Source organism: Malaya genurostris, chromosome 2, assembly GCF_030247185.1.
Source record: "Malaya genurostris strain Urasoe2022 chromosome 2, Malgen_1.1, whole genome shotgun sequence".
NCBI classification, from domain to species: domain Eukaryota; kingdom Metazoa; phylum Arthropoda; class Insecta; order Diptera; family Culicidae; genus Malaya; species Malaya genurostris.
The window spans coordinates 93,027,011-93,045,528 of NC_080571.1; the positions used below are offsets into that span (position 1 = coordinate 93,027,011).

General features: G+C 37.4%; 1 protein-coding gene across 1 annotated transcript in view; it reads left to right on the forward strand.

The window, feature by feature from the left end:
- The window catches only part of LOC131430731 (diacylglycerol kinase eta), a 311,690-nt gene that overhangs the window by 39,935 nt on the left and 253,237 nt on the right, over nt 1–18,518 (forward strand). The window contains exon 2 of the mRNA XM_058595923.1: nt 10,685–10,795. Coding sequence (XP_058451906.1) covers nt 10,685–10,795 — 111 coding nt within the window. The remainder of the gene's footprint in view (nt 1–10,684; nt 10,796–18,518) is intronic.

Here is an 18,518-nt window from a genome sequence, read left to right on the forward strand (position 1 = left end):
TCGTCTAACAAAAGGCCTCCAAAACCCTTGGTGGGACAAAGAGTGCTCAGATGCTAAGCACGCGAAACAAAACGCTTTCAAAACGTTTTTAAAACGAGGAGGAGCAACTCCTCAGCATTTTGAAAAATTCTTGACTTTAGAAACCAAGTATAAGAGCATACTTCGGGCCAAGAGACATTTTGTCGAAGGTTTGTCAAGAGAAACCTCAATGAGCACTCTTTGGAATACGGCCAGACGAATGAGGAATCGTAACGTAGGAAATGAGAGTGAGGAATACTCGAACCGATGGATATTTGACTGTGCGAGGAAAGTTTGTCCAGATTCTGCACCAACGCATAGCATTAACGGGAGGCAACTAAAATTTTGGAATTTTTTCCAGGCATGTATGCTTAGCAACAAACGAGCTGAGAGAAAAATAAGAGTGTGTATGTGTTAGCTCTTTATCTCCTCTTTCTGCTAGTATTTTCTGTTGTGTTTATGCTTGCTCAGTTTTGCTCAAAATGCTGTCGAAACAAGAAGTATTTCGCGAGCGCGTTGTACGTTCTACAAACTGCACAGAAATCTCGGCAAAAAGTATACGGTACAACATTTTAAAAGCGAAAATGTTGCGGCTTCGACTCTTTATCATATCCTAAAATCCCCAACAACTGCTCGCAAGCAAGGTAGTGGAAGACCAGCCAAAATTATGGACGCAAAAGGACTTCGTTCTCTTTCTCGTGCCTTCAACAACAAGGATTCACTGAGCCAACGGGATGCCGCAAAAAAATTCAACTGTTCTTACCAGTACATCTGCAAACATTGAAAAGAGTCGGAAAAAAGTGCCAAAAGAAGACACGAGCCCCGGAATATACTGACGCACAGATTTCAACGCTGAAGTCCCAATGCCGCTGGTTGATTAAAAATTCTTTCAGAAAATGTTTTGTTTTGGACGACGAAAGTTATTTCCCTCTTTCGAAGACGCAGATTCCCGGAAACGATCGATACTATTCAACGGATAGTTCTAGTACCCAAAAACCACAACCCGCCAAATCTACCTCAGTGTCGCCCAACCGAAGTTTTCTTCGGGGTTTTGAGCTCCTTGGTGTTCAAAAATAATTGGAGAGCCACAAATTTGCTAATAGTTGGTTGTTATAATCAAGAGATGCATTCGCAAAGTTGACTTGAAGGCCGTTCAACACTCCTGTTCCGACATCAAACGGAAGCTTCGCCGAACATCCGATTACGGACCGTTTTCAAATGTTCACTAATTTTTGTTTCAACAATTTACAATGTATGTTTAATTTCAATCAATCAGATCATCTTCAAGTATGTTTGTCTTTTTTTGACAGCTTGAGAAAGAAATTCCAAAATTTTAGTTGCCAGTTGGAGTCTTCTCCAAATTATGGTACCATTGATAGCACCTTTTCAATGATGGAATTTTCCGTAGCACTCATATCTGGTAACAATAACGCCCCTGGGATGGACAGAATTAAATTCAACTTGATGAAGAATCTGCCCGACCTTGCAAAAAGACGTTTTTTGGAATTGTTCAACAAGTTTCTTGAACAAAATATTGTCCCACCTGACTGGAGGCAAGTGAAAGTTATCGTCATTCAAAAACCGGGGAAACCAGCTTCCAATCACAACTCATATAGACCCATTGCAATGTTGTCCTGCATCAGAAAATTGTTCGAAAAAATTATTCTACGACGTCTCGACACTTGGGTCGAGACGAACGGTTTGTTGTCGGATACTCAGTTTGGCTTCCGTAGAAATAAAGAAACGAATGATTGCCTTGCATTACTTTCGTCTGACATCCAAATTGCCTTCGCTCAGAAGCAACAAATGGCATCTGTATATTTAAACATTAAAGGAGCATTTGATTCAGTTTCCATTGATGTTCTCTCAGACAAGTTCCATCACCATAGACTTCCAGCGATTATAAATAATTATTTGCACAACCTTTTGTCAGAGAAGCGCATGCATTTTTCACATGGCGATTTGGCAACATTCAGAATTAGCTACATGGGTCTCCGCATGGCTCAGTCCGCTCCTGTATAATTTCTACGTGAACGACATTGACAGCTGTCTAGTAACCCCATGTACACTAAGAGAATTGGCAGATGATGGCGTGGTTTTACTTACTGGACCCAAAGCTGCAAAAACCATTGCAAGATACCTTAGATAAATTGTCCGTTTGGGCTGTTCATCTGGGACTTTCAAATATCTCGGGGTGAGGTTTGATTCCAAATGCACGTGGGGACACATTAGATATCTGATAACAAAATGCCAACAAAGAGTAAATTTTCTTCGAACAATAACAGGATATTGGTGGGGTGCTCATCCGGAAGATAAAATAAAATTGTATCAGACAACGATACTTTCAGTGATGGAATATGGATGCGTTTGCTTTCGTTCCACTACAAAATCTCATATTATCATCCTGGCTGCATGCATTCGACACATACAATGAGTCTTAAAGTTCTGGCGGGAGTTCTTCCATTGAAAGATCGTTTTTGGGAGCTTTCATCGCGACTGCTAATAAGATGTGAGGTACTGAATCCCCTGGTTATTAATAACTTCGAAAGGCTAGTTGAGCTTCAATCTCAAGCAAGATTCATGACAGTATATTTTAACCATATGTCACAGGAAATCAACCCTGCAAGATATATTCCTATCCGTGACAGCCTCCTAAATGTCTTTGACTCAACTTTATTTTTCGACATATCCATGCAGCGCGAAGTGTGCTATTGAGGGTGAAATGTATGAGAGACCGATTGCTTTTAACGAATTCTATAGCGCGTCTCGCTAAAGAACACTTGTCAGCTAGCAAGCTTCTTGGGATAAAGATGATCTGTGTCGGTGGATGCAATTATTCCTCAAATATCGACAAAGGCATGGTTCAGGGGACTGAATGTGAGTAGGGATGTCCAGACTCATGTCCAATCACTACACGTTAGATGCACATCTCCTTCGAATTGGACTATCCGAGACTAATCATTGTGATTGTGGCGCAGGTAGTATCGTGATGTGCGTAGAGTATCGTGATGTCAGATCTCAACTAATAAATTCCAATCACTACACGTTAGATGCACATCTCCTTCGAATTGGACTATCCGAGACTAATCATTGTGATTGTGGCGCAGGTAGTATCGTGATGTGCGTAGAGTATCGTGATGTCAGATCTCAACTAATAAATTCCTTACGTACTCAAGGTAGACTATCCAATGTCCCAATTCGCGACATTTTTGCTTCCTTACATGAAACTTCTTTATCATTTCATTAAATCCATTGGAGTTCCAATTTAAATTTTATTTTATGGTAGACTGTTTTCTCTTCCATAAATTCAACCAATAGCCAATACCAATGATATTGAATAAAAGTGATGAATTGATACAAACAAACCTGAAATAGTTATAAGATAATGTACAAAATAAATGTATTTTATTTAATGTAATTTTTCATAGCAACTCGCTTGATAAAAACAGTGTTTAGATTAACTAAGGAATACCAAAATACTAATATGATATTCGAAATGTATTAGGTTCAAAGTACTATGTATTGTGGATGCCATGGCAAAGAAAAACTTATGTATATTGCCTATGAAATAAACGTATTTATGAAAAAAATTCACTTATTCACGCATACTCAAGCACACACACACGTTTTTTTTATCTCGTCGAGCTGAGCCGAATGGTATATAACACTACGAGTGTCGGAATGTTGTTCGAAAATCAAAATTCCCTTTCTATAGAGAAAGGCAAATAAATCAACAATACTTTAATTGAGATAATCGAGTTAAAGTTTTATTCTTAAAATAAAATATAAATGCTGTAGTCTACGTATCATTGAATACTGTCTCCATATACCCCCAGTAGTTATTTAAAATGATACAAAAGACACCAAATCTTTCGAACCTACAGTTTTCAAGGTATATATAACCTCTAAAAAGTAAAACTTGACTCGAAATGAACTGTTGAAGAAAATTAACTTTTTTGGTCATGTAAAATTTGAATAAAAGAAAAAAATCGACCTTCGAATTCAAATAAGTTTACTCCAATGTTCTTTTACATACTTCGTTTTTCTAAAATTGATCTAGATTGTCTTTTGAGAAGGGCTGAACTTTTTAACCATTTTTTTCAAATTGTTTTTTTTTCCGAAAATGACAATTCCTAGCAAAAAGTTTTACACTAGTGATTTCACAAAATCAGTAAAATTTTTGGATAAAAATACTGAAAAAACTTCTTATTGAGTTTTTTACGAAAAAAATTGACTTTAAAAACTTAAAATCGATTTAAAAAAACATTTTTTATTTTGATAAAATGTTGTCCCGAGATAGGTGACCATGTTCCCTACCAACCGTTTTCACATTGCAAGGCAAGTACTTCTAAGAAAAAGTCCTTCTTGTTCTTAAACCAGACTCATGGAAGCATTTTTTATCTTTTTATTAAATAATTTCTGACACTAATTTGGGCTCATTTTTTGACACCAAATAATTATAATATTGTTGATTCTAGTAGTTCACAAAAGTATGCTTCAGCGTTTATGTCACATATTCGGCATCCTTTCTCAAACCAAGCGCTTGTCATTTGCGTTGCCTTTTTGTATGAGAAGAGTGATGTTAATCTAAATAAAACTCTTCTTAATCCACTTAGTAGAATTTTCGTGAATATTGAAAAGTCACCATAGAGGGAGTACAAGAGATTTCCGAAATCGAGCATATTTTTATGTCAATAGTCTTAGAATTACAAAAAACGTCTAGATTTAGTGTCATCTCGAACAAATTTTTTTTGACAAAATCGACTCTCTACTACTTGTGGAAATCTCAAAGTCCTAGAAAGTCGATTTTACCAAAAATATTTTTTTGAGATGACACTAAATCTCGTTTCATACATTTTTAAGACATTTGGTGTAAATCTTAGATTTTGTTTGATATGGACTGCAATTTTCTGTAGAGCTGGAGAATAATGGGCGAATCAGATTCATAGATACGTTTTTAAGAAGAGAGAATGATCGTATTACGACAGAGTGGACTCCAAAGGACCTAGAAGGCAGATATTTAGACTACAACTCATTGAGTCCATTTAATCACAAGAAAAACACAGTAATAGCTTTTGTAGATAGGACTTTGAAATTAAGCGAGGCTTGTTACAGACCTAATGCTCTGAATATTGTAAAACGAATTCTTATTAATAATAACTATCCTAATTTCTTCATCAATAATATTATTCAACAACGAACACATTACCTATGCAACTCGTTAACACAGAACAACAATAACAGTATAGCCACCAAATTCATATCCGCACCATATATACCAGGTCTAGGAGAAAAGTTATCTCGTTATTTATCTCAATACAACATGAGGTTAGCGTTTAGAACAGTTACCAAAATTAAAGACACAGTATATAGTAACCTAAAAGATAGAATAACAAAAGACCGTAGAACGAATGTTGTTTATGAAATACCGTGCGGGATATGTGAAGGAAAGTCATATATTGGCCAAACAAGCCAACAGCTGAGAAGTTCTATATAAAAATTAGAGGAGAGTCGAACACGTTTAACCTTCAACGAGATTCGATAAGATTCGATTAGATCAGCATACAACGGACTAGTTGACAAAATTAAAAACCTCTACACAGTCAAAACAGATAAGAGACAGAGAGAGCACAAAAGACAAGACAGTTGAAAATGTGAAGTGTTGTAGTGTAGACGTCATTAGCATGTAAGTTAAGTGTTAAAATTCAATGTTTAGAATTAGCTTACTTTGACAAATATATGTTTTTAGATAGCCGCTGAGGATGACCGAACACCTTAGTAGGTCGAAACGTCCGGTTAAATGCACCGATCAGTTATTATTTTCACCGAAAAAAAATCGATGACTGTCCATATAAAAAATTAAAATTTCCGAAATCGAAAATTTTTTCGAATAGTGATTTTTTCTGATCGATAATTTTCAAACCTTAATCACCGGGCAGCACTCCTTACCTTTATCCGATTTAGCACAAATTTTGCATGGGGACTTCGAGGTGCTTAAACTTTTGAGCACTAGCGCTTCACGAAATTAGAAGTAATCCCAAAATAACTTGACACTCTTATATTATTAGAGCGGTTAAAAACAACATGTTTTGTTGGTTACGTTACTTATACAATCATATCTGCGGAACCATAAGTCACAGCCATTTGATCTTTGAACTTGATCAATTGGCCGACAGTAGCTATGGGCTGAGGCCAGTAGGTCGCGTATAATCACGTGCCTCGCTCTACGTTTTACATTCCTCTTCATGCTCTCTCGCAAGTATGAAAAATGACTCTCGATGGGCCGGGTGACCAAAAATGTTTTGATATTTTCGGTTACAAGTGTGACTACATCACATAAAATCCAATAAAGCTACCGCTTGTTTGGCAGCCTTGCAGAGCCGATTTTATGTCTCTCTCATTTTTCGTTACGTTACCAGGAAACTGGGACAGAAAAAATGACGCGTGCATAGAAATCGACTTACCTACACAAAAATAACATTCAATAATCGCATCTAAATTAAATTATCTAGACATTGTCAGAATAGATTTTTGATCCATGCTTTCGAAGACAAGATATTCAATGAACAAGTTGGAAGACGGCGTTTTCAGCTATGCAATTCTTCCTTCAGAAAAAAAGACTTTCCCGACCGCTAAAGTCAATGAATCATTCTGAAATTCTCACAGAATAATCTAAACTAATTTTCCAAGAGAATGCAAGTGGATTTTTTTTATTTTCGTCACCGTTTCTGAGCAAAATCAGATTTGAAGCGTGAAAATAGGCTTCTAAATTACCCTAAAACACATTGGACTATGATCCGAAACAGGAAATTAGCGCGACAAAAATATTTTTACTGTAAAATATTAGTGTTTTGTAGTTGGCGTCTTCACAAAAGTTGTTTATAATCAAATGGCGCTACTTTTGATGAAAAAATTTACTATGGTGGTCCTTATTTAGATTGAAATCTGAAAACTAACTTTCTTAATTGAACTAATTGATTTTGTTGTGCAATAAAGTTGTAGAAAATTTTATTTTGAACAACTTTGCTGATAAATGCATTTCTCTAGCTTTTCATTTGATCAAATTACTCCAATTTTCTGAAAAATCATTTTTTTGGTTCTAACTTTTTTGTGAAACGTTATATGAAAAATTTGTTTTCAGAAGAGTTGTTGAACTAATTATTGCGCACAATTTTGCCAAACCAAGCTTTTTCATATTAGCTACCAGTAAAAATTAATTTTTCATAAAAAAAAAGTTAAGCTTCAAATATAACTATTCTTTAGATGCCAGATTGATAAAAAGGTATCTTATGCGGTTTCCGAAAGGTCATAATATAAGTAAAATGTTAAGAGAAAATTGATTATGTAAAATGTCATTATTACTCTTACCAGCAATCATCAAATCAGCTCACTTTTTGTAAATCAATTTCTGTTCATTGATTTATCATGGTCAACTAGTTCGCAATAACTATATTACACAGTATCTCTTATCCGCAGTTGCTCAAACTCAATTGTAGTAGTTATTTTGGTAATAAATTAATTAAAATTACTTATATTATGACCTTTCCGAAACAGCATAGGATACATTTTTATCGATCTGGCATCTAATGAATATTGATATTTGAAGCTTGACTATTTTTTGATGAAAAAACAATCATAACTTTTTACTGGTAGCTCATATGAAAAAGCTTAGTTCAGCAAAGTTGGGCGCAATACCCAAGTAACATTTTTAATATTAATAAATACTTGTAGCTATCTTCAATGCTACATAATAAATCTTGCATTAAAACTTTAAACTCCACGAAAGCCTACTGAAAACCTCTATAAGAGCATGTTCCTGCCAAGTGGACCATTCTTCATAAGGTTTATAAAGCAAAGTGAAGAATCATCATAAAGCTGCGTTAAAACTACAAATTCAAGAAAATTTTGAAACCAGATTTACGATCAACATTAAATTTATTTCGATGGAATAAATTCCACTATGAATAAACTGTCGTTTTGGTAATACTTTTCTTGATTATATGTGTGTCATATCTGCTTTGAATGCAATCAGTAACAATTTATTGGATTTTATTTACAAGTATGAGGCTTCTACGGAACGTAAAAACTTCATGCGCTTTTATTTTTATCGTGAATGTATGGATAAAAATAAGAATTATAACTAATCGCTTTGAAATAAATACGGTTTTTGCAAAAGTCTCCATGATTTATGAAAATTATTTTCTGTGATTTATCGTCTTTTTTGTATAAAACTATTTCGTGGCGATAAAACTTGTGCATACGTTTTGAAAATGAATCATAAAAGTCCATCATACTTCCTCGTTTTTGCATTTCGAAGTTTATTTGATGTCAATAAAGGCTACGGCAAAGAACATCATAATGGCGGCCATGAAATTTTCTTCAATGCAAATTACACTTAATCTAAGAAGCAATAAATCAAATAGCCCACAACAGGAGTGTCATAAATGTACTTTAGAACCCTCAAATTTGCTCTGAGTGAAACTGTCATTCAATGAACACGCACACACACAAATCTAGTTTTATGAAAGAATTTTACTGACAATAATGTTTTAAAGAACATTTTTTAAAGCAATATTAGGAGCGTTTGCATGGTTTTATTCTAGTACAAATTGATTTATTTTTAGTCCAGTTGTTAGTCTAGGTAAAAGGTTTTATAGAAGCTTTAAAAACTATTACTTGTCAAAAGCGACACTTATTATAGTTGTTATAAAACAAGTAGTGATTGAACAATCAATTACAAAACTCCTATAAATTATAATCAAAACCATAAGGCATTCGAATTGTTACTTGGGTAATTAGTTCAACAACTCTTTTGAAAACAACTTTTCCATTTACCGTTTCACAAAAAAGTTAGAACAAAAAATGTGATTTTTCAGGAACCATCCTACTCGGGAAGATTGATGTAACTCGATCAAAGGTGTTTTTTTCAGCAAAGTTGCTCAAAATAAAATTTCCTACAACTTTATTGTACAACAAATTCATTTTTGAGTTCAATTAAGAAAGTTAGATTTCAGATTTCAATCTAAATAATTTTTTCATCAAAAGGAGCACCATCTGATTACAAACAACTTTTGTCAAGACGGCAACTACAAAACACTAATATTTAATAGTGAAAATATTTATGTCACGCTAATTCCCATCACTGTGCACCGGCCTCAGACCTAAAACGAGCCTAAGTTTGTTAAAATCGGTTCAGCCATCTATGAGTAAATTGAGTGGTAAAAATATCATCGAAAAGTGCACACAAACACATGCACACACAAACATTTTCCAATCTCGTCGAGCTGAGTCGAAAGGTATATAACACTATGGGTCTCCGAGGCTTCGTTCGAAAGTCTAGTTTTCTAGCAATTCGTATACCAATTTTTATCTCTTATTTTGCCCCGGGCGCCAAATTTCCTCGGTACGCCACTGATTCGAATCTTGGATGATAATGACATTCAGTGTAGTTTGGTTTTCGATAAAAAGACATTCCAATATGAACGGTAGATAGGGAACATAATATCCTATCTTGGGGCAAGATTTTATCAAAATCAGAAATGGGGTCTTTTGGTAAATCGATTTCAAATTTTTAAAGTCATATTTTCCGTGAAACACTCAATAGGATTTTTTCAGTATTTCTACTAAAAAATTTGACAGATTTTACGAAAATCAACCATGCAATATTTCTTTGTACGATTTTTCGTTTTTCCACTATAACTATTTAAAGAAATTGGCTAGAAACGGTTGGTCGTTCTCAAAAGATAGGCTGGATCAATTGCAGAAAAATAAAATATGCAGTGTTTTTTTTTTGTGAAGTTATATCCAGAAAGTTTGATTGAAATTTGAGATGGTACTGCAAACATTTGCTCAAGTTGGTGAGAAATTCGTCGACTGTACGTTGAAAACTTTTGCGCGTTTTCGTTGGCACCGATAGTTTCTTTAGGATTTAAAGTAGTGAAATCTCTTACTCGTCTTTCGATGCAATGGGAAATAAATGTGAAACAAAATAAAATAAAAAAAATATCGGATTTTTTTTTCACCGTTATTAGCCTTTTCCTCAAATCGCATCAGTAATATTTGCCGATATTATTGCATTGAATAAACTATTGAATTCACTTTAGCTACATAAAATTCTCCAACAAACAACGCTCCATGGTTATTGAAATTTTTTATCGGTACTGATCTGATCATTTGTTGTACAACCCATTCGGATAAATAGCGTACGTACCCCCGTGTTTTCCGTTGTTTTGTTGTATCACAACTATGGAGACAACCTTCGGAAGTCAGAAATCAGCACCCATTTCAAACGACGACACACAACGGAATGGCGCAACTGTTTGCTGAACAGCCATTGTTTACAAAAGCAATCACTGGAAAGCACGAATCCAACACTGATTGCAATGGTCCAGCATTGTCCGGCACAAATTCCCAACCTAACCAACTCCAGCCATCCGGGATCCATGGCAGAGTCGCGTGTCGTGAGTGTGAACTGTGTCAGTGTGAAAATGATGGCTCAGCTCGCCTTTTTCCCGGTATTTTTAAACCGCACTCGTATGGAAACTGCGCTCCAACAACAAAACCCTCCGGCCATCGATGCCGAGGCTTTGGTTGCATTTTCCGTTTGCTGATGGTTACATTTTTTTGTTTTGTTTTCAACTATGTTTCTTTTTTCTCCTTCCTGCAGGTTGCCACCAAGGAGGGCTATCTAATGAAGCAAACATGGTCGTTCCAGCGCTGGCGGAGACGTTATTTTCGATTGAAAGGCCACAAGCTCTTTTACGCCAAGGATAGTAAGGTAAGTCGATAACGACGGAGAGGGGATGAAGGGAGCGGTGGGTGAATCAGATGGCTAGTGATGAGCTAAGCCATGATACAGTTTGTTTCCGCCGTTTTCGGCTGATTTCGAAAACGATTTAATTGGGATTTGGTTGGGGGAATTAGTAGTACAAAGCCGGTTTTCATGTCAAACGAAACGAAACGCCGGTATTAGGCGTCTTCAAATGTTACTCGTTGAGACTCGTAATAGAGATGGATTTAGCTATCAGCCAGGATAACGTCAATTTCATTGTTCGCACAATTAATTAATGCTTCTACCATGGGAAGGGGTTTGGTAGTCTGCTAACCGCGTAATATCCTGGTAGACCGAACATGGTGATATTACGTATTGTGTCGTGTTTCCAATTGACACACTACAGATTAATTAGTGTCCAGCCACGCCTGATCAAATAGGTGCGGAAAGAACCGTACCACAGGAGGATTCAATACCCACCAGATCCATTTGCTACACCACGAATGCAGAGCAGTTCGGCCCATCCTTCAATTCAATATTTGATTATTCTAGCTGTACATAGTTAATTAGTGACTGCGTGAAATATGAGAGAATAAATCAACTGCGCTCTAATTTACTCGAAACATTGCGCATTCTAGGTGTTTGTGGAAATTGGGTATTGGGAAACTAAATGCAATTAATCACTTGTGGTTCATTGAAAGCAAACCGCTTTGACGGTCGTGCATGAAATGTACAGTATTTTGAATGGCAAGGCGATCGCGAGGCTCACGTCAATTGTCCCAATTTATATTTGGAACAAGCACCAAACTCAATCCTAATGAGGTAAAACCTTACCATTGCAATTTCGAATACCACATTTAGTGAATCACGATTTTTTTTAAAAAAAGGACACAAACAGATTGAACAGAAAAAATGGAAAATCACTTTTATGTACTATTTAGACACACGGTATTGAATTTTGTAAAATGGGACGGAAATCTCACAATAGCTTTTCTATACTATGGGTGTAGTGTAATTAACTGATAGAGTGTAAATTTGTTTTTGTTTTTCTTCTTTCCCTTTCATATCAAGGGTGGGGATTTCCAGGTTCTACACTAGGCTTAGTGAGCCAATTGAACAATATGGGCTTTCTCAGACAGTCTAAGCACAATTTTGATGCGCCTTCGTTGTTTTCAGGCGACGTTTTAACAGCTGATTATTAGTATAAATTATAGACAGTGTTAGGGAAATCATTTCATTATCACTCGTGGAAAAATCAGTTCAGCAGTTTTTCAAAAACAAAAAAATAAAAATTTAATGACTGAAAAAAGTCACATCCGAGATTTTCATTCACGAAACAAGCATCCACAAAACTATGAATCTCGAAGTTCACAAGAGGCTTTTTGTGTCAGCGAAATTTGATGACGAGTTTCCGCCTACAGAAATGTCACTGAAGAGCAACGACTTGTGTTTTTAGTCTTTGTTAAGACGTAGTGCCCCTTCGAGCTAGTTTTAAATATGATCAGTATCTAACGGGGACGACAGATTGGAAAATTGACATGCGAATGCAATTATGTAATGAAAATGTATGTAAATTGTGTAATGAAAACCGCATTCTTGGCTTCCGTCTAGTCAATTAGAATTTGTGTTTTTATATGGAGAAGTTCGCTACGGGTTCGAGTCCCGTCTCTGCGATATGATTTTCGCGGTTTGCATTACATAATTGAATTCGCATGTCAATTTTCCAATCTGTTTTCCCCGTTAGATACTGATCATATTTATCACTGAAGAGATCATCGAAAGGGAGAAGACTCTCCGATGATATTTCGATGTTGAATTTCCACTACGGTTCAGATGGACACCGAAGTGATTCATGCAAGATTTAATCATAATATTTTCATCAATAAAAACTGAAAAAACTCGAAACTGAACCGCAACTGAGCAATAAAGACCACGATATTTTCGATGCCCCAAACATGAACAACAATATTTTTTCCACATTTTAAAACAGATCGGCTGAGAAGTTCGTAGCGTTTCTATGAGAGGGCGCCACTAGAATTAAATCCATACCATTTTCAGTTAGTACCAACCTTCAAAAGATACGTGTATAAATTTGACAGCTGTCTGATTGTTAGTTTGTGAGAAATTGCATTTTGAGTGAAGCTACTTTTGTTATTGTAAAAAAAATGAAAAAAAAAGGAATTTCGTGTGTTGGTGAAACACTACTTTTTGATGAAAAAAAGTGCCGCCGATACCAAAAAATGGCTTGATGAGTGTTATCCAGACTCTGCACCGGGCGAAGCAACAATTCGTAAGTGGTTTGCAAAATTTCGTACTGGTCATATGAGCACCGAGGACGATGAACGCAGTGGACGTCCAAAAGAGGCTGTTACCGATGAAAACGTGAAAAAATCCACAAAATGATTTTCAATGACCGTAAAGTGAATTGATCGAGATAGCTGACACCCTAAAGATATCAAAAAAACGTGTTGGACATATTATTCACGAATATTTGGATATGAGAAAGCTTTGTGCAAAATGGGTGCCGCGTGAGCTCACAATCGATCAAAAACAACAACGAATTGATGATTCTGAGCAGTGTTTGGAGCTGTTATATCGAAATAAAACCGATTTTTTCGTCGATATATAACAATGGACGAAACATGGCTCCATCACTTCACTCCGGAGTCCAATCGACAGTAAGCTGAGTGGACTGCACGCGATGAACCGAATCCAAAGCGATGAACCGAATGGAAAGACTCAATAATCGGCCGGTAAGGTTATGGCGTCTGTATTTTGGGATTCGCATGGTATAATTTTCATCGACTACCTTTAAAAGGGAAAAACTATCAATAGTGACTATTATATAGCGTTATTAGAGCGTTTGAAGGACGAATTTTAAAAAAAACGGCCTCATTTGAAGAAGAAAAAAGTTTTGTTTCATCTGGACAATGCACCGTGTCACAAATCGATGAAAACCATGCTGAAATTGAACGAATTGGGCTTCGAATTGCTCACTCATCCACCGTATTCTCCAGATTTGGCCCCCAGTGACTTTTTCCTGTTCTCAGACCTCAAGAGAATGCTCGCTGGTAAAAAATTTAGAAGCAATGAAGAGGTAATCGCTGAAACTGAGGCCTATTTTGAGGCAAAGGACAAATCGTACTACAAAAATGGTATCGAAAAGTTGGAAGATCGCTATAATCGCTGTATCGCCTCTGATGGCAATTATGTTGAATAATAAAAACGAATTTTGGCAAAAAAAATGTGTGTTTCTATTAAACGATACGAACTTTTCAGCCGAACTGTTAGTAATTATAGCAACGAATGGCTGTTTTATTTCTAGCTGAGTGTTCATGCTGAACTATTCAGATTAAATACAACAAAACGCTATTTAGCAAGAATTTAATTTATTGCAGTAATAGGAGTGCAGTGTTGTGTGCGTCTCAAACACACAGCAGATGCAGCGTTTGAATAGCGCGTTTGAATTGAATTCATCATGCATTCTGCAAAAGGTTGAAATATAACGTCTATGAAAATTCATTTCATTTTAAAATCTTATGTTCGAGAATCCTATTAGATATATTGAATGTGCGAGCTTTTTTCTTATATATATTCGAGAAGAATGTTCGCTGGTGAACTTTTCACAACTGATTTTTTACTATGTGACATCAGTTTCAGTGAGAATCGCGTTTGCAAAAAATCAGTGCTTTTCTGCAGTAAGTTTTCTGATTGATGATTTTTTTTCTGAAAATCTGAAAAAATTTCAGTCGCGATTTTCGAGATTTCGGTACTTTGTCCAACCCTGATTATAGCTAACATTTCAACCTGTAAATCAGTGAGCCTGAAACGCCGGTGCATTTAATTTTCACCTTGTAATAGATACATACATTTATTTGCACTACATCACATTTAAGATAACACATTATCAACAATAGTTCGTCACAATACTCGGTTTGTGGTTGTCGCTCTCCATCCTCGATCGCGCCCAATGCTCGCCAGATCACGTTCAACCTGGTCCACCCATCTTGCCCGCTGCGCCTCCGCCTTCTTGTTCTGGTTCCGGATTTGTGGCAAACACCAGTTTAGCAGGGTTGTTGTCCGACATTCTTGCAACATGCCCTGCCCACCGTATTCTTCCGGCTTTGGCCACCTTCTGAATGCTGGGTTCGCCGTAGAGTGCAGCGAGCTCGTGGTTCATTCTTCGCCGCCACACGCCGTTCTCCTGCACACCGCCGAAGATCGTCCTTAGCACGCGTCGCTCGAAAACTCCAAGTGCTTGCAGGTCCTCCTCGAGCATGATCTATGCTTCGTATCCGTAGAGGATCACCGGTCTTATAAGCGTTTTGTACATGGTACATTTTGTGCGGGGGTGAATCTTTTTTGACCGCAGATTCATTTGAAGACCGTAGTAGGCACGACTTCCACTGATGATGCGTCTTCGTATTTCAAGACTCACATTGTTGTCAGCCATTAGTAAGGATCCGAGGTAAACAAAGGATCAGGGTCATTTCGCCGAAAGCCGTTTTGCCCAGATCCTTCCGGGCCCATATTGATGAGTTCAGCTGCGATACCAATCTTACCAGCTGCTTTGTTGGTTTAGAGCTGGTGCATGGCATCCTTAATTTCCCTCAGTGTGGGAGCTGGCTCATTTTCGTTTGCTGCTGCACTGACGTAGTCGTTTCTCCCGTCATCTTGTACCCCCATGCCTACGTTCTCCGCGCCGTTCAGGGGCTCATCGAAGTGCTGCTTAAACCTTTAAATCACCTCACGTCCATCCATTAAGAGGCTCGCGTCCCTATCCCTGCACATTTCGGGTCGCGGCACAGAGCCATTGCGGGATTTGTTGAGCTTTTTGTAGAATTTCCGCGTTTCTTGGGAGCGGTACAGCAGTTCCATTTCCTCGCTCTCCGCTTCTTCCAGGTAGCGTTTTTATCTCCCGAAAGATGCGGGTCTGCTGTTTCCGCTTCTGTTTGTATCTTTCTACGTTCGACGGTGCACTCGGCTGCGTTGTTTATGGCTGCTGTACTCCAGCAGTCGTCTAGGGAAGCCTAGAGTGACTATAATCAGAGTGTTCATTTGGAATGACAGCTCCCAGTTCCAAACGAGTAAACGACCTGTCAATACAATGTAAAGCTAATGGAATGTTTTGAATTGTTGCCAAAATTACGGATGAGATGTCGTCACTCTGGTTATAGGCACTCTAGGGCAGCCACATCGAGCTCGCCTTGTCTGGCAACGCTGCCTCGAGATTCTGCGCGTATGGTGAGGCGACATCCGGTTGCTTCAATCGTTCTATGTTGTACCGTGACGGTAATTGGTACTGTGCATTGTTGATGAAGGAAAATTTTGGGCTCAGTTTCACCATTAACAGATAGTGGTCAGAATCGACGTTAGCGCCACGATAGGTCCTGAAGTCGGTTATGTCAGTGCCTTCCTTCAATCATAATGTGGTCGATTTGGTGTAACGATAAGGGAGGCTATGTTGGAAGAAGGTACTACGAATGACCATGTTCTTGGAGGCGACAAAATCGATGAGTCGTAGGCCGTTTTCGTTTGTCAGCTGGTGGGCACAGAACTTTCCAGTCGTCGGTCTGAACTCCTCCTTCTGGCCTACCTGAGCGTTTAGATCTCCAATGATGATCTTGACGTCGTGGCTTGGGCAACAGTCGTACTCACGTTCGAGCTGCGCGTAGAATGCGTCCTTGTCATCATCAGTGCTTCCGGAGTGAGGGCTGTGCACGTTAATTATGCTACAGTTGAAGAAACGACCCTTGATCCTCAACCTGCACATTTTTTCGTCGATCGGCCACCAACCGATCACGCGCCCTTGCATATCACCCATCACGATGAAAGCTGTTCCCAGCTCGCGTGTATTGCCGAAGCTCTGGTAGATGGTATGATCACCTATAAACGTTCGCACCATAGATGCTGTCCCACACACCTCCTGCAGCGCTACGATGCCGAACCTGTCGTTCTTCAGTAGATCGGCGAGTATGCGGGTGCTCCCGATGAAGTTGAGAGATCGGCAGTTCCACGTACCGAGCTTCCAATCGCAAATCCTTTTTCGTCGCAGGGGTCGTTGCCATTGGTCTCGATTCGTATTTCTTTCATGCTGATTTTCCGTTGCAGTAGTTTTTTAGGGTTTTTTCAAGCTCTTGAGGAAAAAAACCCGGTTAAAACCCAAAAAATAAAAACCGGGTTGGAAGTTTTTTTTTCCGACGGTACATCACTGGTCACAGGTGTTACTTAGGAAACAAAGTACCATACATTTCCATTTAATTGGACTTTGATGGAGACGCATTGTTGTTTGTTGGATTTTTGTAGATGAAATCAAGTAGGGTAACAGGTATTTTGGCCCGCTTTAGGATCGATTTTATTTTGACCTACTTTGTAAAAATATCCACCAAATGTTTTAATATCTTTGAAAAATCCTTCCGCAATAGGTAATTTAATGTGATTAGCTTCAAACTGATGCAACATGGGTTACCTAAGATCGATTGCTTTCCATATAGTTTGTTAGGTGGGCCAAAATATATGAAGTGGCCAAAATACCTCTGTTACCCTATATTGATTGTCCTCATTTTTTCAATGATGATCCATGTTAATTAATATTGAAAATCGAAAGTATTTAAGAACTCTGAAGTGCATAAAAATATTTAAAAATTTTCAGAATTTAAAAGAACTCTGAAGTGCATAAAAATATTACAGAAAATGCATTTCTAACAAATCTGGATAAAGGAAATGTTTCTTCATGATACCGAAAACATTAATCATTTTTCGATTTTTCAAAACCTAAATAAAACGAAAATCAATAGAACCAGCCTAGCCTTGAAGGTGTAAATATTAAAAAAAGCATTTCTAATACGAGTATTTTCAAATATGGATTGAATATATGTTCAATCGACTGTTGAAAGATCAACCGGAGCCAGTTTATTTCGTCATCTAATGACATTGACTACCAATTGGAAAGAGTTGGAGTCCAAATTTGAACTTCTTTTTACATTAATTGTTTCGTCGCTTTGAATGGCGGTGTAAATTCTGAACACTATTTACCCAGTAATTTTATCGAAATTTTGGAATTCCGTATGGCAAAATCGATCTAGTCATCTCCGAAAAATGCTAGTGAAATTATTTCACACATGCACTCAAACACACAAAGCATTGCTCAACTTGGCGAGCTGTATCGAATGGTAAATTCGGTCCTTCGAGTCTCGATTTAAAAGTCTGTTTTCGCAGTGATCGCATAGCTATTCTATACGAGAAAGGCAAGGAACAGTTTTCAATATCAATAGTATCACGAACATGTCTTGTATCAAGAAATATTTCTTAACTGGTTCATGGATTGCTTGGACCCGTTAGAATGAGGAATAATCAATTGGAATATAGTATTGTACCATAATACTCAACGATTCCATCCAATTGTTCTTAATGAGGGCATTGAGAATAAGATTATTCGACCATTATTCGAAACTGCGTTCTCCCTCTCCGTTATCTGTTTGAAAACGCGGTTTTGTATTCGGTTTGATGGCATATCTTTTTATGTCTGGTGTGTAGTGATTCTAAAGAGAAGCTTCACCTGCAAATGGGGATATTCATTCCTTTATTTCGAGCGTGGATTAAAAAAGAACTGTGGTTTACCTAGTCTTCAATTTATATGTGCTTATTAATCTTTTATAGAGACTGCAACATTGTATTTTTTTTCTGTGAAAATATCGAGTTGTTACTAAGATATGGTAACTCGAAATAT